The 24,034-nt window shown below is 45.3% G+C and overlaps 1 protein-coding gene across 1 annotated transcript in view; it reads left to right on the forward strand.

Moving 5' to 3' along the window:
- CACNA1C (calcium voltage-gated channel subunit alpha1 C) overlaps positions 1-24,034 on the forward strand; it is a 634,974-nt gene that overhangs the window by 445,382 nt on the left and 165,558 nt on the right. The window contains exons 8-9 of the mRNA XM_081309259.1: positions 4,574-4,677; positions 12,945-13,117. Of these exons, the coding sequence (XP_081165385.1) occupies positions 4,574-4,677; positions 12,945-13,117 (277 nt within the window). The remainder of the gene's footprint in view (positions 1-4,573; positions 4,678-12,944; positions 13,118-24,034) is intronic.

Here is a 24,034-nt window from a genome sequence, read left to right on the forward strand (position 1 = left end):
TCTATGGTGCCGGTGCCAAGAACATTATAGGAGAAGGAACAAATAACATGGAGACCCACGGAGATCAGCTGGGATCAGGAAAGGTCCCAAGGGAACAAGCCAGGGAGGTGCTATTCCTCGTATTTTTATTTTTGGGGGGGAAAATAAATGATAGATTAAAAGATTTAAGGTTGTGGACTCCTACAAGGAATTAGGTAATGGTTTCAGAAGGATTTTTGGTATTTTTCATTCAGCATTCCCTTTATTCTGTCCCCAGACTGAGAATAGCAGGGGCTGTGTGTTTTAGCAAAAGCAGGGGTCATCCTGTTAGTTCTTGGACCTGAGGCCCCGAACTGCAGATGGTGGACATCAAGATGCCTCCCTGTGGTGCCTCCTTGGGGAAATCACATGGCTCTTTTGTTAGAGACCTAAGAAACATCCAGCTTAATGGTTTGAGAAGATCTATCTGTTTTCACTTCTAAATAAGGGTGTCAGCAATCTGGGTCGTTTTTTAAAATACGACTTTCTTTATTCTCCCCCTTCTTAATAGTGCATTCCAGCTGATTTAAGACATGAGTCTCATCACGCCAGGCATCGTCCTACTTCAGAGCCACCCAGCACTGTGTGCTCTCTACCCAGCCTGCCCCCCAAAAGGAGGTGGCCCAGAATAAGGAGGAGAAAGAAAAAAGGGGGCACTTTCCCCTCACACTGGAGCACCAGAGAAACGCCTTCTGGGCGGCCAAGTGTTGCTCATCCAGGGAGCGGTAGGGTTCTTAGGACCACCTTGGAAGCTCCTCCATCTCTCTACTGTCCCCCTCTCAGCCCTCACCTGCTAGTCCCCACCTTGAACCTCTAAAGTAACTAGCCCACAGCCAAAGAAGGCACATAGGACTCCAGGGAAGGTGGAGAGCATGGGTTTCCTCCTTACAGCCCTGGCTGTCTGTGGGATGACAAACTTCAGATCCAGAGTTCCATCTACAGGAGGTCCATAATGTCACTGCAGCCTTGTGTGTGACGCATAGGAAAGGATGCCCATAGTAATCAAGGGCCCAAGACAATCTCCAAGTCTTGTGGGTTTGTGTGGCCTGGGGGCTGTTTTTGGTGAAGTAAAATGTTCACCAAGTTTAGGGGGGTATGAGGCACCAGTGAGAAGAGATTTCATTCTGGGGAGGCTGGGGGATTGCCAACCAGTCCTCCCTCCCACTCACCATCTGCCCAGGCTCTGGAGGCAGCTCTGGGAGGGTGAACTGTGGTGAGCACAGGATCTCCTCCTGGGACTGGCTGCTCCTGCCTGTCCTGTGCCAGCAGGTGGGGGACAGGGGGCGTGTGATCCAGGGATAGGCAAAGGGAACCTGCTCAAAACAGACCTCTGCCACCATGGACTCCGTGGCTCACACGAAGAGAAAGCTTTCCTTTGGAGTTCAGATGAAATAAGCCCTTTGATCATTAGAGCAAGTCAGTAACATGGGGTGCAGGCATGGGACTCAGGGGCTCAGTGCCTCTTTGAGACTATGTGCAGAATGCTGCATGGATGGGCAATTTTTTGGTGACAGTTCATAGTTTTCATCAGTGTTTCCTGACCTCCTACTTTCCCCCAAATTAAAGAAGCACTAATTTAGAGGAAAGGTAAGAACTGCTTTGACCTTTATTAGCAGGATAGAACAACCTGAGAAAGGAAAAGCCACAAGGACACTCTTGATTTGAGAAGTCCTTCTTTGGCAGATGCCTGGGATCCCATCTCGGGCCATCTTCAAATCTGCAGCAGAGGGTCCAACACAGAACCCACACCTTACATGCTGTGGTCACTCAGTGACTTGGTGAACAAACATGGATTTGAATGTGGCTGCTACTGAGAGTAGGCCAAGGGTCTGCTCACGGTGCCATATTAGAGAGACGTGCATACTCCAGTATTGCAAGACCACCGTGGCGGCGTCTCGCAGCTCCCACACCTTTCTCTCCCTAGTCTCACTTCCCCATCCTGCTTCAGCTTGGGTTGTGTGATGCTGTTTTTCTTCTGCTCAGGTCTGGTTTCCTTTGCATTCTTGGTTCAGACATGCCTTCTGGCCAAAGGAAGGCTCCCAGGCTCCCTGTGATGGGACAGAGTCCCCCCTATACACACACACACACACATACCCAGCCCCACCAAAGACCTTCTGCCCTGCTTCTCCCAACAGCTGCTGTTTTGCTGGATATTTTAGTAGTGCAGCCACTGAGAAAATCCTCCATCCCACAGCCAGGAAGGCTTTACAGCTGCAAGCTCTATTTTTAACAATGGCCAAGTTCCTAGAAAACCCCCATTCCCGTCAGAGGATCACATGGACTCCGGGCTGCCTTCCTGCTCCTTCACTCCACTTGCCTTTAGTGACTCCCCAGTACGAAGTTCACACAGCCCTGCCTGGTCTGGCTCTCGCCAGCTCAGCCTCATCCAGCCAGTCTTCCCTACTTCCTCCTACAACTGGCATTTACCACCCCTGTCTTTGTAATTGCTTTTTACTTAAGTTTCCCTGCTAAGAAGGCTTCCTATTTACAGCACACCACCTAGCACATCTTAAATTCATGTATTCACTCAACAAACATTTACTGAGTATCTACCATATGCCAGGCACTGTTCCAGCACATGGGATTCACCAGTGCACAAAGCTTGTGGAGTTTACAATCTAGCATGGAAGACAACAAATAATAACTGTCATAAATAAATAAATTGCACAGTTGTAAAGTGATAAGTCCTATGCAAACAACAGAGCAGGGTAGGTGGGAATGGGAATGCTCAATAAATTGGTTAAATTGAATTTAATTGTGACATGGTTATGTGGACATAGGTTGGGAACTCTTCTCTTCCTCGTTAATTCAGTTCAAACCAATGATCCACAGATACAATTTTTGCATTATATGCTGTGACCATATTTGGTGAATTTCTCCATGCAAAAAAAAAATAAGAAGTATTAATGGATTCATAAAGAACATATTGGGATGTAATACTTCAAACCTATGAGACTAGGTAGATCTCTCAATACTTCTCAATCTTCTTTATTCACATAATATTTACCAGCATACTTCAGTTCCTGGATAGGTTTTGAGAGTCTAAGAAGCCCTGAGGGATGAGAGCCTTAATATCCCACCACTCACTAAGGCATGTGGAGTGGAAATAGCAGCAATGGCTACCAAACTTAAGCATACCTTAGAACCACTTGGGCTGATAACAATGTAGATTTATGAGCCATACTGAGCTCTTGGGACTGGGAACAGGACCCGGAACCTGCTTTGTCAGTTTTCCCAGATGATCCTGGTGCTGGTGGTCTTGGGACCACACTTTGAGCAATGCTGCTGCTGTACAACATAATGGAGATATGGGGAAAATCACAACTTCTATTATGCTGTTATAGATGAGGTTGGGAACTATGGAGAGAATGGTAGGTCAGTGGTCTCAAACTTCATTAGCATGCATCAGAATTACCTAGGGGCTTGTAAAAATATGGGTTTGGGGGCCCAACCTCAGTTTCAGAGTGGGGACCAAACAAGGTCCCCATGATGCAGGATGCTGCTATTATTTAGGATCATGCTTTAAGATGACTTCCACTGATGGAAGTCATTCAGGAAGCTTGGATCTTAGGAATTGGGGTTTATAAACTAATTTCACATAGAAAATGTTGGGTTCATGTTTAGGACAGTGGGATTAGACCTGTTTAGTACACTCATAAAGCATCAGAATAAGTAGATTTGAGGAACAATCAAAATGAATTTCTTCTTTGATAAAAACATTGCTCTGTGATCTCTCTTCACGTCCACCCTCCAGCTTCAAGGGACAGGAAGTTGAGGCATCTGTCCATTTCTGTGGTGTAAATACTTCCACCGTGGTCATTGTCAAGCTGCCAAGGTGAAGTCACTGAACACAGAGCTGGGAAGAGATACACACTGAATTCTCCTCAGCCAGAGGAGTTAGCTCTGGCATACCCCTGGCTATACACACCACCTCGATCTCTGCTGTGGTGACAGGCACAGGGACCCTTCTCTGAATGCTTACACCAAACTGGCTGCCTTTCCTGGCCCGTGGCCTGTACAGCTTATGGAGCACTGAGGTTTAGCTTTAGATTCTGGGCATAGCCCAGGGTCCAGGTGGCAAGCCTTTAGGAAGATCTCTTTCCTCACACAGGCTGGAAGGCTGCAGTTCTCCAGCTTTGTCAGTAAAAGCTGACATGCTTCACACTCCAAGGTCAGGATGCCTCAAGGTACAACAGAAGATTTGACGGCCACATAAACCCAATTGAGCTAAACCTATCCCACAGCTTAGAAATTATATTTTGAGGTGACCTACCTTGTTAGGCAAGTGAATCGAAAACATTGGAGAAATTTTTCTTTTCCAGAACATAAGACAACAGAGAGAGGAAGGCAAGAGCCTGCAAAGTCCCTTCACAGTTCAGATCAGGGTCATGGGCAAGTATTCTGAATAGAGACGAAGCCAAGGGTAATGATGGATCCTGATCCACAAGTTCGGCCCCATTGTCTCCTCCAGATATGTTCCCACACCTTTCGACCTGCCTCTTTGCTTTAACTCAGTTCTGCTTTCTTTTTCCTAACTTTCCTTCCATCTTTCCAGATGCAGGACGCTATGGGCTATGAGTTACCCTGGGTGTATTTTGTCAGTCTGGTCATCTTTGGATCCTTTTTCGTTCTAAATCTGGTTCTCGGTGTGTTGAGCGGGTAAGCTGACCATTTTTATGTCCTCTTTACAATGCAGCCGAGCAAGGTCCCAGGTTCCACTATGACCATTGCCAGGATCCTCAGGAATAGGACCTTAACAGGCCCAGGAAAACCAGAAAAAAAAAAAAAGTCTCCATTCAACCACAAATTCTGATCCGTTGGCCAGGCAGGCTGTTTGGCCTCTGAGTCGCACCTAGAGGATCCTCGGGTCCCTGCGCTGCTCGGGTCAGCGTCTGGGGAGCTGGTGGCTGGCACTTGGCCATGCTCGGTTGCTATGTGTGCCTCACTAACTATCATTCCATTCTTCCAGGTCAATGATGCCGTAGGAAGGGACTGGCCCTGGATCTATTTTGTTACACTAATCATCATAGGGTCATTTTTTGTACTTAACTTGGTTCTCGGTGTTCTTAGCGGGTAAGCAGGACCAAGGAAAAAGGTCTTGATTTTTCCATTTATTTTTATTCATTCTTTCTGCTATTCTTGGCTCTTTCCTTTTCTGGCTCTGATGAACTTGGGATAAGGGGTTACCTTGGGAGCCTTGAAGTGAATGTCCTTGGCCTGGCTGGGTAAAGGGTCAAATGCACAAGAAGGAGTCCATTGGTTTGAGTGATAGATGATGGAGAAGAGATGCCTAGTCCTGCCTCTCTCCTCATCAAATCCCCTTCCAACCCCAAGAAGCTGTTAAGAGAGGCAGGATGCTTCTCCTTGTATATCAGTAACCTCAGCCTCCAGAGCAGCATGAGGAGACCCTTGAGTAGAAAGGGCTTGCAGCAGGAATTTGAGGGAAGATTCATACAGGAAGTGCTTTCAACATACATAGCAGTCTTGTGGTTAAGTACTCCCTTTATCTCTTGAGTCAGTTACTATTTGCAGGCTAATATTGGGAATTTCAGATCACTTTTACTCAGTGGTAAACAGACCAGGGAAACAAATAGTTTGATTTAATATATAAGTAGGGCTGACAGTGTAGCTCAGTGATAGAGCATTTGCCTAGCATGCAAGTTTTATTTGATCCACATACACATATATCCATATAAACACACACACACGGTAAACAAACACAGACCAAAAATCTAATAATCTTCAGTTTTAATTCATAGACTGTTCAATTCATTACTGATGTTTCCCTTTCTGAATGGAAAGGACACTTAATTAGTTAAAGTCATAGGTTATTTGACAGTAGAGGAGATGGAATTTACTTTCCTTCAAATTTACCTAGTTGGCTACAATATAAAATCTACCTGATCTCAGCCCTTGCTCATATAAAGCTAAAAGTGACAGGTTGAGTGTTGTCGCACATGCCTATAGCCCCAGCAACTCAGGAGGCTGAGGCAGGAGGATCACAAGTTTGAGGCCAGTCTGGACAACTTAGACCCTATCTCAAAATAAAAAAAGGGGGGGTCTGGGGATGTAGCTTAGTGGTCAAGCACCCCTGGGTTTAATCTTCAGTAACCCCCTCTGGAAAAAAAAAAGTAAAAGTGACAGAGGCAGCATATGGTTTGGGAGGGGGCGTCACATGGCCCTGAGGACAGCCATGTTTTCAGTGGGAGGCTCGGGTGTTTCTTCAGCTCACTTTCTTCTTCACCAGTCCACACCAGCCAGGCCAAGGCCTGCCACCTAAATGCTCCTGGTGACCACTCATGGGCAACCTACTCTGCTGCCTTTGCTCTTTGGGGGGTGGGATTAATCTATTCCTGCTCTGCTTGAACAAGCCAGCTGCTTTAATAGTCCTCCCTGGAGGTACAGGGACAAGAACATGGGGGCTGGTGAGAGTTCAGGCTCGAGGGGAGAGGTTCTGCCCATTCTCAGTACAGAAGTAGGGCAGAGCTGTTCCCACCTAGAGCAGTTGAATATGATGCAGGGACATGGGGTTCATTCTTGGGAACTGGGTGAAGGAAAGGATCTTACCCCACCCATTTCCATGGCAGATGGCCTGTCAGGGCCTTGATGGCATTGTACCTTTTGCTAAGGGCAGGCCACACGGGAGACAAGTGTTTTCCAACAGGGTGAGAAACAATGAGCAGGGCAGGGGTGCAGCTCAGTGGTAGAACACTTGCCTAGCATGTGTGAGGCCCTGGGTTCCATCCCCATCACCACACACACAGAGCACACACAAACAAAAAAACAAAAGTGATGAGTAGAATAATGGAATCCCCTGATTAGTTAGTTGCCTGGAGGATAAAAAGGTTTTTATTTTTATTTTTTAATTTTTTTGTTCCAACACAAGAAAATGCCCTGGATTTATATGTGAATGTCTAGGGAAATAATTGAAAACAAACAAAAAACCCTCATTATCCCCATTCAGGACAGAAATTTGGGTACCCAGCTCTGCACCTAATGGATGCATAATGTTGGGCAACTTCACTTTTTTAAAACTCAGTTTTCCCATCTGAAAAAAAAAATGAAGATGATAACAACCAGTTCATAAGCAGTCGTGATGATAGCATGAAATCCTTCATGTAAGATGCAGCAGAATGACTGCTGTATAGTAAGTACTCAGTAACGGTGGTGTCACAGTGATGAATATTGTCTACCTGGTACCTGTCATAACTGGAATTACTGGACAGAATCATCACAGTTCCAACAGCTTTTAACCTTTATTTTTAAAGGTGAGAATGTGAGCCCAGAGATGTTAAGTGGCTTGGACAATGTCCCTTCACTGGTAAATGGCAGGATGGGACCAGCACTCAGGCAGGGCCTGACTGCCATCTTCACTGGTGAATTGCTAGGTGTCCACTGAGGGACTCTGGACCATAATGCAGGCCAAAGCTCTAACCCTTTAAGAGAATGTAGTTCCCCTTTCTTCTCTTGGAGATTAGGAACTGAACCCAGCAGGTAAAATTCCTCCAGGCATCTGAAGTGGAGAATGAGCCCCTCCTGCAGGAGACTATCTGTCACAGGAATGATTTTCCACATGTTGTCAAATCAGGGAAATCAAATGACGGCAGCTGCTGATGACAGAGAAAAGGTCATTCTGAAGCCATGTCTGTTCTCCCTCAGTCCAAGTGAGAAAAGGTGTGTAAAAACATCTCACCTGAAACCTGGTGCTTAGTGATACTCACAGAGAATAAGAACACGAAAGCTCTTTGACTTTGGAAACTGTGAGTCTTTGAGTTCATACATTGGTCTTTTCCCAGCACCTGCCACCTGGCCACTCCCAGAGCTGCAGTCTGCTCCTGGCAGCTATAGAATCACAGATTGGCCCTTTGCCCAGGCAGAGAGCTGTCTGAGGGAGAACACCTCCCTTTTCTGGTTCAGGGAGGCCTCTCCTAAGATGTTAAGGGCTGGCCACTCTGGTGGACTCCCCCAGCCCACGCAGTGACAAAAACTAGAAGCAGGCTTCTGTTGGCTGACCACAAAGTAGTGATGTCTGTAGCCAAGCATCTTGATTACCCAGGATGATATAATAGTAACCACAATATTGTGGCAAAACACCAACTTATTCATCACTTATAAAATTCTGATTATAAACCAAACCTTTCATAAGCACTCAAAAAAGTCTCAGAGCCATGCGACATTCACTAGGACAGCATGGGCAGTTGCCACCATTCTGCATCAGGCTCTACATTTGGTACTTCTGGTGCATTAGCTCACTTATTGCTCCCAACAACTCTGTGAGTTAGGTGCTATTCATATTTCCATTCTACAAAGAAGAAGAGTGAGGTTTCAAAGAGGAAACTCAGTAGGTAAAAAACAGAGGATCCAGGACTGAGCCCAAGCAATGTGCATTCATAGCCTCTATTTCTAACCTGTGGTATATCTTCCCCAAGCCCATTTGACCCATGAGTCCAATGTTTGTAAACTACATTCAGGTCACGGGAAGATGAAGAGCAGAAGCCTTGGTTAGAAGGACAAACAGAAAGGCAGGCAGCAGAATCAGTCTACAGTCTGGGTCCTGGACACAACCAGGGAAGCAGAAATAGTCCCAGGAAGAAGCTACAGAGACCACCTAGAAGGCAGGGGTGCTAAGCATGGGGGCTGCATCCCTGCAAATGGGACTTGACAGAACAGGGATCCCAACTCAATAGTACTGCAGTCTTCTGGACTGGGGACAGAGGGTATGGAACCCTACATCTACCAATTAAGGAAGATACTATTTTACAGCTCAGCACAGTAATCATCCTGAAAAATTATATCCTTCATCCGGCCAAGAAAGATTAAATTGTGCTCAGTATGTTCTGCTCATGAAGAGAGAGAATGGCATTCTTGAAGTTTCCATTAGAAAGGAAGAAATTTAAATATTTTGATCATTGAGGGTTAGATATTCTTTATCTGGAACATTCTCTCCATAACACTTTATTTATGATGAGGCTAGATAGAATCAAGTCTGAAGAATATACATCTCTTGGAATATTTTTCAAAATGCTTCTTTCATGTTATCATCTACTGACCTTTACATAAACCCAATGCAAGTCATAAAACTGGCAGTGGTATAGATGACAATCGGATCATAATTATTTTTCCCTCCAAAAATCTCAATCTCTAGCTTGTTAGAATTAAGATGACAACAGTGACAATGAGATTCTTGAAACTGCACTTGAAGCTATAACCAGATGCAAGTCTGCACTCTGGAATCAGTTACCTTTCGCTTTAAGTGATGGCGAACAGGCCTTCAGATACGTACTTTTAGTTTGCAAAAGGCCCAGGATCTCTTACATGCGTAATCATCCCATCTTTTTACTCACTTGAAATGGACACATCTCTTGCCCAGAAAAGCAGGGGACCTGAGGGGTAGGCATTTTACAAACTGGAAGTATAACTGGACCATGGCACCAGTCAATACAAAATATCCAGGCCAAGAAGAAAACAATTAAAGGCCAGACACACATGCCCTGAGGTGGGGACATAAGAGCTGGCCACACATACATTCAATTCTCATTATTCGCAGTAGTTGTGTTCTATGATGTAGCCATGAACCCTGAATTAGTGAATACTGAACCATCAATCTTAGGGGAAATACAGGGTCAGAGTCCTGTGAGCCTCTGGTCACAGCATTTTGTCCACTACTCAATATACCCACCCTTGTCCATCTTGTGTAAAGATACCTTATTTAGTATCAATCATTGACTCATTAACATTGAATCCCCAGCCAACAACACTTCAACTCATGCCTGAATGAAGCTTACCTAACACACATATTTCTCCATAAGGCACATCACAGCCTTCTTGCACTTAGGAACACTAAACAGCTCTTCATAACTATGCTTGGGCCATTTTAAACAGCAAAACCACCAACAAAAAGCACAAAAATGCAACAAAACAAGACAAAATCCATGGCACTAAATAGACTATAAAAAGGACATTCATTTACATTACGAGAAATGGATCATGAAAAAAAAAGCAGAGCGTACCTTGTTTGGCCTCAGCTGGGAACACATGAAGTGAACATATGAAGTTGTCATTCTGGGCATGTTCATAAATGACCATGAACGTGCCCTGAGTATTGATTTGGGGGTTTACAAATAAATTTACTGAATAGGAGAATTCGTAAATATGAGACCCACAAATAATGATGATCGACTGTATTGATTATCAACGGGCCTAGAGCCCCAGTGGTCGGTATTGATTGGATTTTCCACAGTTATTTTCTGCCACATGCTTTACCTGACTGAGCACCAGCACCCTGGCCCTCCACTCCACCCCTCATTTTTCATATTGGCCATTTCTGGCAAGAAATGCACTCCTGCCTTATGACAAATCCCACAGTGGTGACTGATTGTCTCGTCGGCTCCAGTCCCTGGACCCAGTGCAGCCCGTCAGGCTGGGGCTTCATGTCTTCATTAGCTCAGTCCCCAGAGCAGGCGCATGGCTGGCATCCAGGCAAAGAGATAAAGAGAGCCAGGCACTGCCACCCAGCATGTTCCTTACCACAGGGGCCTGGCAAGGGAAACCTGGCTCACCTTCCACCCTGCCAAAGCCCGGCTATGCCCACACTCTGTGGGATCCAACAGGAGCCTCATTCTGTTCCATTTCTCCAGGCCCCAACCAGCTACCTCCAGCCCCCAAATGCATCCTTCTTCTATAAGAGAAAATGTCTTCAGATCAGTAAGAACCACACAGATCTTGCTTTTCTCTTCTCCCTGCAGATGTTTATTTTAGTTCCCCAGAAGTTTGAGGTCTAAATGATGAGCTTTCACTCCATGGGGCAAATGCTGTAAAACTGGGTCATTTATCCTTACTCCAGTTGGATCCAGGTCCTATTCTCCTAACTCCAAAAGAAGGATAATAGATGTTTGGCAACCAAACCTTGAACCCTTTGCAAAATCATCCAAAATAGCTCAAGTGAGCCCTTAACAATTCAGTCCCTTAAGACCTCAAACCCACTCCAGGGGAAAGGAGCAGAGAATGGAAATAGGGAGAGGCAACCTTGAAGTATAGATTTTTGTAGTTCATCTACACAGGAAGGAAAATACATTCTGAAGTTTCTCTCTCCAGAGAGCAAGACCAAGGCCACAAGAGGCTCAGAGAGGCGTGGAGGAAGGAGCTGTTGCCCACCCCCAATGGCAAAAGCAGGACAGGAGCAAAGCAAGGGAAAGCCCCCATCTTTATTGTGAGCTGTAGATCTGGTCCCTTGTCCCTGGCATGAATTCCCTGGGAAGGAAATGAAGGTATCCTTTAGTTGGCAGAAAGCCTAAGAAATAGCAAGTGCAATTCAATTAGAATTGGATTCAATCAAATTTAAGAAGAAAATTAAATCCAAACCAGAGCGTCATTGAGGCAGCAGTTGACCAAAGCTCATTAGTTTGAGAGAACCCACAATCTCCCAATTAAAAACTTCCCCAGACCCCTCCCAGCCCCTACTCCATTTTACCATAAAAATGGGGAGAACTAAAATCTGTGCTCTCCAAGACAAATTCAAACACTGGAAAGTTAGTGGTGATAGAATAGCTCCTACATGACAAACTAGGAGCTAAGTCTTTTGTCCCTCTAAGGTTTGTTGGTGCCGTCCTTCTTTCCAAGGTGCCTTTCCTATAGAGTGTTTGACATGTGCAAGAAACTCCATTGCACTGGTTTCAGCAGCCTCTTGCCTTGAATCAGATCTTTGCTGATGAAAGAAGGAAGAAAGTGTCCTGCCTCCCAGAGATCAGCCAAGACAGGGCATGCATGCACACGCACGCACATGCACGCACACTCCACCAATGGCCCTATTTTCCCCAAACAACTTATTAATATAAAATGAAATCCTCCATTTACCAATTTTGAAAGGAAAGGCACCAACTTGCTTTGAGATTTGAGAACTAGCCCAGTTCTGCTGCCAGACCTATCTTTGCTCAGAAAGTAAGGAGAAAACAAGGACCAAATCATGTAAAAAAAAAAAAAAATCCAGCGTGTGAGAACTTTTCCAAATAGACTTTTTTTCAGCAACTCCCAATCTAATTCTAATTGCTACACACTATTAAACTGATTAAATGTATCATTTAACTTTGATTATCAACTGGATTTTGTGTATTTTTTTATTCTCATTTTTTGCTTTGTTTTGTTTTTGTTTAACCAAAAGGGCAGCCCCCAGGACATTTTCTTGTGTCTGGAATCCATGTTGGCTCCATATGGGACCGAACCTTTCCTAAATTAGAAATCCTTCCAGGCATCCGACAGTGGCAGGGTGAAGTCTAGCAGTGAGAACAGAGATAGAGGCAATTATATCTGTGATCCATGTCAGTAAAGTACTGGTAAATAGTTAACAGTTGGCTCTCTGGGGAGAAAGCCCTGGTCTTTAGCATCTGCCAAATTCCATGGTGTAAATATTCCCAACATGGGTGATTCTCAAGCAACCAAAAAAGCATCACTGAAGCCAGAGATGGGAAGAAACATACACAATTGGCTCTCAGGACCCAGTGTGGGTGAGTGGGCTCTGGCACCTCACTGGTTCAAGTACCTTGAATCCCCTAAAGACCCTTCTCAGATATACTGTTTTCTTAAATTTTCCACCTAATACTGGGTCCATGAATACTGAAAATGCATATTCCGTAACCATTGGAGAGTTTTTAGTTACTGTTTGGGAGAGGTTTTCAGGTCTTTGGAGACCAACTGTTATAAAAAAGCCAAGTGATCATGTTGTAGGGAAGTGGACTTCACCCATTCCTTTAGACTCAGGCATGTCAGTGTCTCTTCTATTTATGAAGTGAAGACCACCTGGGCTGACTAGAGAAGGCTGTCTGTGGAAAGCAGGGGCATGCGGGCAGGGTTCTTAGAGCGACGCCACCTCTCCTTCCATGCCTGACCCTTCTCTGTGCTCTCCGCCCTGCCCACCCTCCTTCTTTCAACAGAGAGTTTTCCAAAGAGAGGGAGAAGGCCAAGGCTCGGGGAGACTTCCAGAAGCTAAGAGAGAAACAGCAGCTGGAAGAAGATCTCAAAGGCTACCTGGACTGGATCACTCAGGCAGAAGACATCGACCCCGAGAACGAGGACGAAGGCATGGATGAGGAGAAGCCCCGAAACAGTGAGCAACCATCTTCTGTCTTTGGGCTAAGTTGTAGGAGAAAGAGGAGACAGCAGCAGGTCAACCAAAATATGTTGACCACAAACCTTTCTTTACAGCCCTTACTTGGTCTTCCTGGAGCAACATTTGTCTCATTGACTGCAATCATTTGCTGCTCATAGGAATTAGTCACAGATGGGAAATAATTGCCACCGGTCTATAAAACCTCATATTCCTTTTAGAATCTTTGATCTGATAAAACAGGGTTTGCTAAGGCAATTCTCAATTCTCTTTAAAAAGTCTTTTTTTTTTAACCTCCTCCTGACTCCATCTCTTTAGGCAGGGGAGCAGGCTTCCTGCTCTTGGTTTGTTCAGAAAGAACAATTTCCCCCAAGCAGCTCCCTGGTAAGCTTTCTACCTGCATAGTATTCTCTCCAAACTTGCCATAGACTTCCAAGCACCATTGAGCTTTCTCATAGGAAAAGGAGTCAAAAGTTTCTTTTAAGTAGGTTAGATTCAAGGAGCTGGGGAAGTGCTAAATGGGAAGATTGGAGGAATCCCAGAGGAATGTGACAGAATACAATTAGATGACAGAAATGGAGCCAAATCCCTTCCTTCGGGGTTTCACATGGCAGGTTGTTGGATAGGCTATAGCTAGGGTAGAAATGAAAGTGATAGATGTATTAACTTGCAAGTAGATTCATGATGATGAATCATGGAAATTCAGCCCCTTATCAAAGTAGCCCAGTGGTTCTCAAAGTGTGGTCCCTGGACCAAGCAGCAGCAGCAGCACTTAGGAACTTATGGAAATTGCAGGGTGGAAGCCCAGTAGCTATCTGCTGGTTAACACGTCCTCCAGGTGATTGTGATGGGCAGTAAGTCTGAGAACCATTGGGTTAGCTCTAAGGGTTCTATGTATCTCCTTTGACCTTGAACTTAGTGACTCTAACTAACATTCTTTCCTACTCTTTGTGTGTGCAGTTTCTTTTGTTTTACATGTTTAAACAGGTACATTTCTCTACTCTACAGCAACTCAAACAGTTCCTAAACACAGGGCATTTAGAATAGTCAAGGAACCAAGCAGATTAAAAAGGTAACCAGGATATTTGATGGACCCATGCAAGTAAGGGTAGGAAGCCAGAAATTTTTCTTTAGCTGGGAGAGAGACGAGGAGAGCCAGCAGAAGGAAAAGGAAGAGAAAGAGGATTGCCAGGGATGTTAACAGAACAGAATCTCTGCTCCCTCATTTCAAAGATTGATTTAATAAATCTATCAACTACTCCCTTTCTGATAACTCTGCTCAAGGTACAAATACAAAATTAAAACACATAAATAACAAGGGACTGGTAACAACATAATTTAATAACTTAAGAAAGCCTTCATGCTCGACTAAGTAGTTTTGCAAGTTGGAAGATGGGGCCTTTGATGGATTATAACAATGAGCAACGATGCCACTGAGGGTCTTTCTGGAAAAATGCCTGACAGCTTCTATTACATTGTTGATGGAACTGCAGGGTAGTTGATTAGTTTGTGGCACTGAGTGGTATGGTAAATAAATAAATCGGCCTGTGGGCCACAGAGAGGCTTACCTCTCCAACACAGGAATTGCTTTTTCAGCTCCTCACTCTACTCACACTCAAAGTGGAACCCCTAGCTTGTGATTATTTTTCTTAACAGTTGTTATTAAAAACACACAATACCCATGACTTGCTTAGCAGCCAGTTGCCATCCACAGAGACATGGTTATTCTGTTCTCTGCCTAAAGCCAGAACTTCCACAGGGATGTGTGCTGCTTCTCCATTTTGCCCACTAGAAGAACAAATTCCAAGGAGAGCTTCTAGCATGCAGTATTCCTTGCTGCAGCAACAGATCATACCGACAAGGTCCATCTACCCAAATTTCTGGCCCGGCTCTGAGAACAGCATAAGGAACAATTTACCCCAATCAACAGAGTCTCTGCCAAGATTTTTGTAAGCCCAAATATGGATAGATCAGACTTTGGAGGCTGTTGTTCCTCTCCCATGTTTCCTTATGGCTGGAGGACCTTTCAGGTCTGCTTCTTGTCCTCAACCAGCCTTGTCTTTGGAGGACTGGGATGGGAGCCTGTCTCCTTCATGAGTGGAAATGCTGGTGGGACAGTTTCGGGGGAGGGACAAATGAAGTTCCAAACAAGCAAGGTATGGAAAGTAGACATGATGAAATGGAACGTGAGACTTAGGAATAAATCCAGGAAAAGAGTCCAAACGATGGTGTCTACTGGGGAAGTCCAATTAAAAGTAGAGTCAATGCAATTTCATTATTAAGGAATCAGAAACCTAAGAGATTTACAGACAAGGCAAGAATATGGCTTGGAAATGATATTCTTAGCCTCAGAACTTCATATTCTGCCCTTTGCAATAAATAGAAGAGGAGAAATTCTGCTACAAACCAGATATATGTTTTAATTAGTGTAGTATCTTAGCTTTGGAATCGCTGAAAGATTACAGGATGGTATATTTGTCAGTTCTTTTCAGCTCAAAAATGAAGTAGTCTTTTAAGACAAAAAGGTATCATCACCTCATTGTGGCTCTGGTGACTACTTTTGGTCCCATGGTGCCCCTGTCCGCATGTACCAGATGTCTCTGACATAAGGCACTGGGAAGCGGAGCTGGCTACAGTGGAGGGACAACCCAATGACACATCACTGTATGGCGGCTGAGCACACCTACACATAGCCCAAGTATTCAGCTTTCCTAGGAAAAGCAAAAGGAACTAATAAGGAAGTAGAAGAAACAGGAGTTGGAAGATAATAGAGAAAAAGCATAAAAGTTGGGAGGCATTTCTCTAAATGAGTAAAAGAAGGGGCCAATAACTATGTATAATTTCCAGTTCATCCATCCACCTACCCATGAAAGGTCTGCTCTTTGCCAGACACTGCTCTAGGCACTTGTGATATAGCAATAAAACACAGCGGTCAAAAATCCCTGCCCTACCCTGGGGAGACAGACAATACATTAAATAGATGTCAGAGAGCGAGGAGTACCGTGGAGAATGGTGGAAGTGTGGATAGGCCTAGCGGTGTCAAGAGGTTATGTAATTGTAGATGGGGGCAATCAGGGAAGGTCTCACTGAGAAGGTGGCATTTGAATAAAATTTGAAGGCTTACTGGAAAGGAACCACACAGATATTTGCAAAAATAATGTTCCAGGCAGAGGGAAGGCTAATGAAAAGACCTTGAGGCAGAAGCATGGATGGGGCATCCGAGAACAGAGAGAGGCTAATGAGGCTGAAAAGGTGGGAAAGAGGCAGACAAGGTCCAGGGGAACCCAGGAGGATTTGGTGTAACTTGTGAGAACTGGATGTTAGCTAGAAGAAAGCCAAGTAGCCTTTGGAGGTTTTGAGCAGAAAAGTCACATGATCTGAGGTGCATTTGACAGGGACCCCTGGCTGCCACGTGCTGAAGTGTTGAGTGGAATGGATGTAACAAGGGCGGGTCTGGTCGGGAGGCTGCCACCTTGGAAGATGATGATGCCTTGTCTCAGCCAACGTGGAGGTAATAAGATCAGAATTCAGGGTGGCATCATTCACTGAGATATTGGGTTTGGGATGTGAGAAAGAGAGAAATCAGGCATTTTCCAAGGTGATGTAAGAATGGAATTGTTGCTTGGCATAGGGAAAATATGAGTAGAGTAGGTGTCAGTATAGGAATGGGGGAAAGGCATCTCGGACCTTTAAGTTTAAATGCCTATGAGACTTCCAAGTGGAGATGTTGAGTGGGTGATTGGGAATAAACCTATGTCCTTGGTTAACATCTGGGACTGGATTATACTTTGGACAACACACAAGATGTTTAAACCCGTTAAGTCTGCATGAGATCATCAGGGAGTAAATGAGATGAGGTCTAAGAACCGACAGCAGGGCCCCACCAATGTTTGGGATTTGGGGTCATGGGCAAGAATCAGCAAGAAAGAGTCCAGAGAGGTAGGAAGGAAAACAGAAGAAGGAGTGTCAGTGCTGCCAAGAGATCAAGCAGGATGAGGACTAGAAACTGTTGAACTTAGCCATGTGGGGATCCATAGGCCCTTGACAAGAGCTGGTTAATGGACTGTTCGGGCGAAAGCTTCATGGCAAGTCAGTGTCTCACGTCACAAGTCTCTTGATTTGCATCTTCCTAGGATGGCATTAAGCATTGCTCTGCAGCCTTCCTGTTCGGTTGGCATGGCCTTGCTGCCTGCCATCTGAGGAGTCAGCCCCTCCGGAGAAAGAAGGGAAGAAAGCGAAACAAATATGATCAATCCAGCATGCCAGTGGCCCTGGGAAGGCAGTGGCTGGAGCTCAGCCCTTCAATGTGTCCCTATCTACAACTGTATCCGCATTGGGCCTTTCTACTGCAACTAGTCATAGACAACCCCCCCACACACACACAGTAAAAAGTAAAAACATGATACTCAAGAGACATTTCAGGATCAAAAAGACAGAAGAACAGCTAGAGAAGGGCATGTCACTGTTGCCCTCCATGCAGCTTCCAATGTGGGGTAGCCCCTGGGTTTCGGTCTCCAAGCCCCGTTTTTTGTCTGGGTAAACACTAGAACAGTGTGGAGTCTCATCTCTGTAGTGGCTGCCACTCTCCTCCCTCCCAGCTGCTAGGAGCATCCCTTTTGAAGGCATCAATTGCAAAACTATAACTGTGGCATAGGGTTCAATATAATCAATGGAGAGCACTGCTCCAAGGGACAGGGTCCATTTTCTGGTTCCAATATTGAATCTGATAAAAGACCAGGCATTAGAGGGAGAAACTGGAAGGAAAGAAAGAATTTCTTCTTTCTTTTTCCTCCGCAAGATCAAAAAATGCATGTATTAAATCTATCCATATGGGAATCACTCTCTCTTTCTCTCTCATGTCATTTAGACAATTTAAATGCAGTCCCAGCCTTCCAAAGCTTGCAATATAAGACAGACATTTATGTGAATGAGCATATAAAAGACAGACAGACGGTAGAACCAAAACATTGAATTTCCACATAGATAAGCAATATTAAATATTTATACTGGTGGTGTTTAGTCACGTGACTTGGGAGCCACTTTGGCAATCATCATTAACCAACAGAGCCACATGACTGCTGCATGCCCTGCAGAGTCTAGGATAATGTATTATAGAAAAACAGAAATTTGAGGGCTTATGAGAGCTGCAGGTTGCCCACAAAAAGGCCCCATGTGGCTTGCAAGTAGGAATCTGAATATCACTGATTTACTAATATTATATGTGTGACAAGGGCATGTGCATAGTTATTTGATCTTTTTTTAAAAATTAATGAGTACAGTCAGTATTCCTCTGGACCTAGCTCCTGGCCAGGGATAGCCACATGTCCAGGTATCTAAGACACAACCTTAGGAATCATCCAGCTCAGATTGCGTGAGAAGAAACACTAACATTCATTTTTCCCCTTGATTCTCTTCTTCCTAGCGGTGTTAAGCGATAGTGCTTTACAGGGCTAAACTGACCCCATGCCACTCAGTGAGGGCAGATACCCTTGTGCAGATCCCAGATATAGCTCCTGTAACTTCCCATAACTCTCAGCTGGTCCTAATCAGAGCCCTATGCCTCTGGAAAGTTGCCTTCGGGATCAGGTGAGAAAACTGGAGCAAAGATGGAAAACAATCACCTGTTCCTCCCATGGTCCCCTCCCTACCTCACTGTGAATCAGAGAAAACATTCAGCATTTGTTTTTTGGGGGGATTGATTAACTTGGGATGGGAGGGGGCAGGGGGTTAGCAAGGATGGTGGAATGTGATGGACATCATTATCCAAAGTACATGTATATGAAAACACGAATTGGTGTGAACATACTTTATATACAACCAGAGATATGAACAATTGTGTTCTATATGCGTAATAAGAATTGTAATGCATTAAACTGTCATTTATTTTTAAAAAATCAACTAAAAATTTAAAAAAGGAAAGAAAAGAACCACCTGAGCTAATTATTAGAAAAGTCAGCACTCTAGCCCAGGTCTTCTCATTCCCCATCCAGGACTGCCCACCACACTTTGCTGCACCTCAAAGAAGCCTTCTCAGATACCCACAGGCACTCTCCCTTTGTGCTGTACCCTGAAAATGGCGGTGATTAATGAGTGGGGTTAGCTATAACTGGGGTTCTGCTGTGAAACTATTTCATGGATTCTTCTGGTAGTAATTAATACCCATAGGCAGGCTCCTGTGGACTTAGTATTTTGTTCCATACCTCACTAGGGGGTCATGCATGACAAGGATCTTGGAGGGTGTTTTTTCATGAGTAGCACATCTGCCTTGGGAGCACTGTCTGGCTGATGTGCTCTCTGGCCCCAGGGAGTGGCAGAAGAGCTACCTGAAAGGCCATGTTGAGTGTGCAGTAAGAAGAAGGCACACCAACCCAGTCTCAGTGGACTGCTATACGTTTTCTAAAGCAAAACCCACCAGCCTTGGGCAAGGCTTCCTAATTTGAAGCTGTCAGGAAACCATGATGATCTTCTCGTTGAATGACAGCTGTATGCTTCTGGAGAAGTGGGAGGTGAAAGCCACACAGCAGTTTGACAGGAGATTTTTATGGCCTGCCTGCCACCAGCATTAGGTTAGAATAACTGTACCTGACTGTTCCGCCAAGTCCTCAGTTAACAAAGGCTCTGTATCCTTTAAGAAGACACCTGCTGGGCTGAGTTTGTGGCTCAGAGCGCTTGCCTAGCACGTACAAGGTGCTGGGTTCGATTCTCAGCACCACATAAAAATAAAGGTATTGTGTCCAATTACAACTAAAAAAAAAATATTTTTAAAAAATAAAAAGGAAGACACCTGCTCTCAAGACAGAGGGAAGCGCTGCATCTGTACAGAGCCCAGGGCCACATGATGAGGACCCAGTGAGAAAAGAGAGGCAGTCTGGACACTGATATCAATGCTCACAGGGCTGTGTCTTTAGGGACATGTCCCAAGTCAAAAATAATCAGCCCAACAAACTCCAGAATATAAATGGTTTTATTTATGGTGAAGAACATGGTCAACACCAGCTGCAAAAGGTACCAGAAGAAGGATCCTCACACCCTTTTTGGTTATCTCACTGTTGTTGTCTAGTGTCTGCAGTGAGCATGGAGCCAGCATGGAGGGGGCTGTGGAGCAGCAGGGTCTAACCTGGTGCTATGCAGATAACATTGTGGTTTCTGAGGGACACAAGCTTACAAGGGAGCCACCAGGACCTCTGCTGTGGTTTAAGGGGGAGAGTGGGCAGCTGTGTTCCTGGGGTCACTGGCCAGCCAACCACCCATCAGGGGACAGAACAAGCAAGCTGTAGGCTCTTGAAGAGCCAAGTGTGGATGCAAGTTCTTCATAGGAAGCACAGCTTGGAAGGCCTGTCTTCTCCAGTGTCTGGAGGGGCCTTCTGGCCAGGATCTCTGCCCAAACCAGCATCCCTCCAGCTCACTTCTCTCTCCAATGGCTTCCCAGTTACCCAGGCTGCAGCTCCTTCTCTGCCTCCCCTGTTCTCTTCCTTCCTCCCGCTTCTGTGATGCCCCCATAGTTAAACAACAACTACAGTCCATCCGTCACCAAGTCTTACCAGTCCATTTGCCCACTTGAAACGTCCCTCTCATCCATTCCCTGCCCTCCTCTCTACTTCTCTTCCCCTGAGCTGGTAGTTACCTCACTAGAGCCCTGCCCTCCAGCCACCTCCAACACAACCTGTGTGGTGTAGTCCAATTAATATTTCCAGAGCTGACCACGTTGTTCTTGCTTAGAAACTATGAATGTCTCTCCGTGGCTACAGAATAAAGTTGGAACATGTTCCTTCAGTATCCCAAGCATCTCTGGTCTGTCCCAGCCAATAACTTGGACCGTGTCACTCACTTCTTCCCTGCAATCAAACCAGTCTGCTTCCTGCTTTGCAAACCTGCCAGCTACTTTCTTGTTTCTGGGTCTTTGTTCATTTTTCCTCCCTCTGTTTGGAACACCCTCTTTCTCCTTGCTTCACCTCACTTGCTTCTCCCACATTCCCAGCCCCACCCTCTCAGGACAGGCACTACCACAGCCTGGGACACCTTCTGCCTGCCTGGCCTGTGCGATGGGGATGTCCCAGCCTTCTTGTCATATAGAAAGCTCTTAGGGCAGAAAACATGCTCACTCACTTCTTATTCACTGTTCTAATCTGTCTCCAGGATGCTGATTTTTATTTAACAGACTTCCCTCCCCAAATCATACTGGATTGAAATGAATCCTCTTTGGAGCCAGAAAATTGGGGTTTTATAGCCTTGCATTTGGTTGGCCTTTGTCTCAGCCATACCATCATGCCTCTCAGAGAGGGTATTGTAGTTGACAGTGTTAGGTTCTGAGGTTCAGTGGCAGACACAGAGCAGGCTTCTGTGGGCTCTCAGGCTAGAGAGCAGAAGCAGGTTGGGCAGGGGCAAGAGAGGAGATGCATCTCTGACTTTCAATGGAAGGAGGGAAAGTCACAGGTTATGTCATTTAAACTTTCTCAAGATCATGTCATGTGGGTTCTTTTAGCCCTATTTCGTACATGGGAAAACTAAGTAAGCTAACTTGTTTATGTTACACATAAACAGTTGCATTTAGGTAGGCCTAGGCCTTAAGCTTAGTACTTCTAACTCCATATCCCCTCCTGGGACCCCCAAACGCTAAGATTCCTAAGTGACCAGAGGCTCAGAGGTGATTCCCTTGTAGCATTCCACAATCCTGAATTTTCAGAGATAGACTCTATCACATTCCTGGTGGTATACTTGCCATGGCAGGATCTTGGGTGGTCAGGGGCCTGGAACACCCATTCCTGGAGCAATTGGATTCATCAACACACTCCTCTACTCAAACCCAAAAGGAGAGACCATATAATTGATAAATCTCCTTCCAAAAAAAGACAATCTCCTAAACAAATGGCTCTTGAGCTCAGTGAACTTTTTTTTTTTTGCCTTGAGCAAGATACCATCACTTCCTTTCTTGCTTCAAACATAGTTCTTTCTTTGGTGCTAAGGATTGAACCCAGCACCTTGCACATTCTAGGCACACCCTGTACCACTGAGCTCCATCCCTGAGCCCCTCATCTTTTATTTAAATCAGATTCATGCCCCATTATATTATAATTTAAGATGAGTTTTTCCTACTGCCTTCTCCCTTACTCTATTTTCCTCCTTTTCTTCATCCATCCTGATTTGCATATTGGACTAAGCAAGGGGCTGATATATGGAGTCCCTGGAGAAGTCTTTGACAAATGAGTCTGCCCATGCCCTCTTTGACTTGCCCAGGGTAGGGACCCAATGAAATGCTGAATTGATTTTAATTTGGTGCTTTTCAAACAGATCCACACACCCGGGGGCTGAAAGTAGCTCAGCAGAGGACTTGAAGGGGAGATGAATCAGCCTAAATTCCCCTTTGATCCATTTTCTCCCATAACCAGTGCTCAGCCCCAAAACAGAGCCACCCACAACACAGTTACCCTTAGCTCCCACCCACCCCACCCTCCCTTTCACACAAACACTGGGGGATAAAAAGCCCATGCTACATCAAGATGCATGATCTGTCAGAAGGCCGTTAGCGGAGGAGAGTGACAGCTCCTATCTTTCTCATTGCTTGCTGATGTGGAAAATCGTCATCTGGTAATGGAGAGAAGTCAGCCACATACAGTATTTCCATCATCCAGGCACACGGCATGGGAAGCTGATTCAGGATCCATGGAACTCTGGAGTCAGTGGCAAGAGCACAGAAACAGGAATGATTGGCCTCAGAGTAGTAGATAGTGTTTGGAGAACCTCCTGGAATTATATATATATTCCCATCTGTCCCATTTCCTGGAGAAGAACATGGGTACATTCATTCACCATGTATTTAAGTACCAGTCAGGCACACAGAATACCAGGATAAATAAACACAATCCCTGTCCCAAGGGGATTCACAGCCTAGGTAAGGAAACAGATGCTTGACAAGACACGTTACAACAAAGCATTGAAGATATGAGCAAGGAACTGGAGAGCAGCAGAGGAGAGAGGACAGAGTTTGCAGGAGGGAGGGACCACCAGCCCAAAGGATGACTCTGGGTGGTGCCATATGGATCAGGATGGGCAACCTGTTTTAATAGGCACCCCCCAAATCAAATCTCGGTCCCTTCATACCCCACAGTTCAATGTCAGTTGGGCATTGGTGGGAGGGAAGCTGAGCTCCACATAGTCTTCAGGGACCATGGCTGCTTCTCATGGCTCTATCACCCTGAGCCTCACTGCACCCTCTCCATCCAGCCAGTTAGAAGAGGGAATATGGGGGGTACTGGAGGATTTAGAAACCAGGCCTGGGAGTGTGGGCATCCTTCCTGTCCATACTCCACTGCCCGGGACAGTTACCAGTTCCATCTAACTCCCAGGGAGACTGTGAAACTAAGTGTCCATGAAGCAAGAGACATTCTAAACTGAAGGGGCTGCATACCAAAGCTGTAGAAGCAACATAAGTTTTAAAAGAGGAAGAAAAATGGAAATGCACATGTTCAGAGTAAGTCTGATTTAGGGTGCTCAGAGATAAGCTAAAGTTCAGGTCAGAAGGGAAGATTGACACGGGGTCCCAACGGCCTCAGATTTGGACTTTACACTGTGGATAAATAGATCTACCAAAGAGATTTAAGCAGAGGAAGGGAAGATTCACTGTCAGAAGGTCACTGTGTGGCTAAGAGTGGACAATGGGTTAGAAGGAGAGAGAAGCTGGAGGCAGGGAACTCAATCTAGAGGGTGATAAGACTGAATGAGAGCCCACAGACAAGAAGCGGGTTGGAAAGGTGCCCTACACCCCCTAGGACAGAGTCTTTGAAATGAAAAGCTCCTACTTTTTCAGCAGGGATGGTCCCTCTGAAGGACCCTTCCTGAGAGTTGGTTTGTCCTGTCTGCTTACTGGGGGGAGTCTGTCCTGGCACTTTGCTTCTAGCTATTCAAAGGCCTGTTTTCTCT

The sequence above is a fragment of the Spermophilus citellus genome, assembly GCF_964194105.1.
Source record: "Spermophilus citellus genome assembly, chromosome: 10".
NCBI lineage: Eukaryota > Metazoa > Chordata > Mammalia > Rodentia > Sciuridae > Spermophilus > Spermophilus citellus.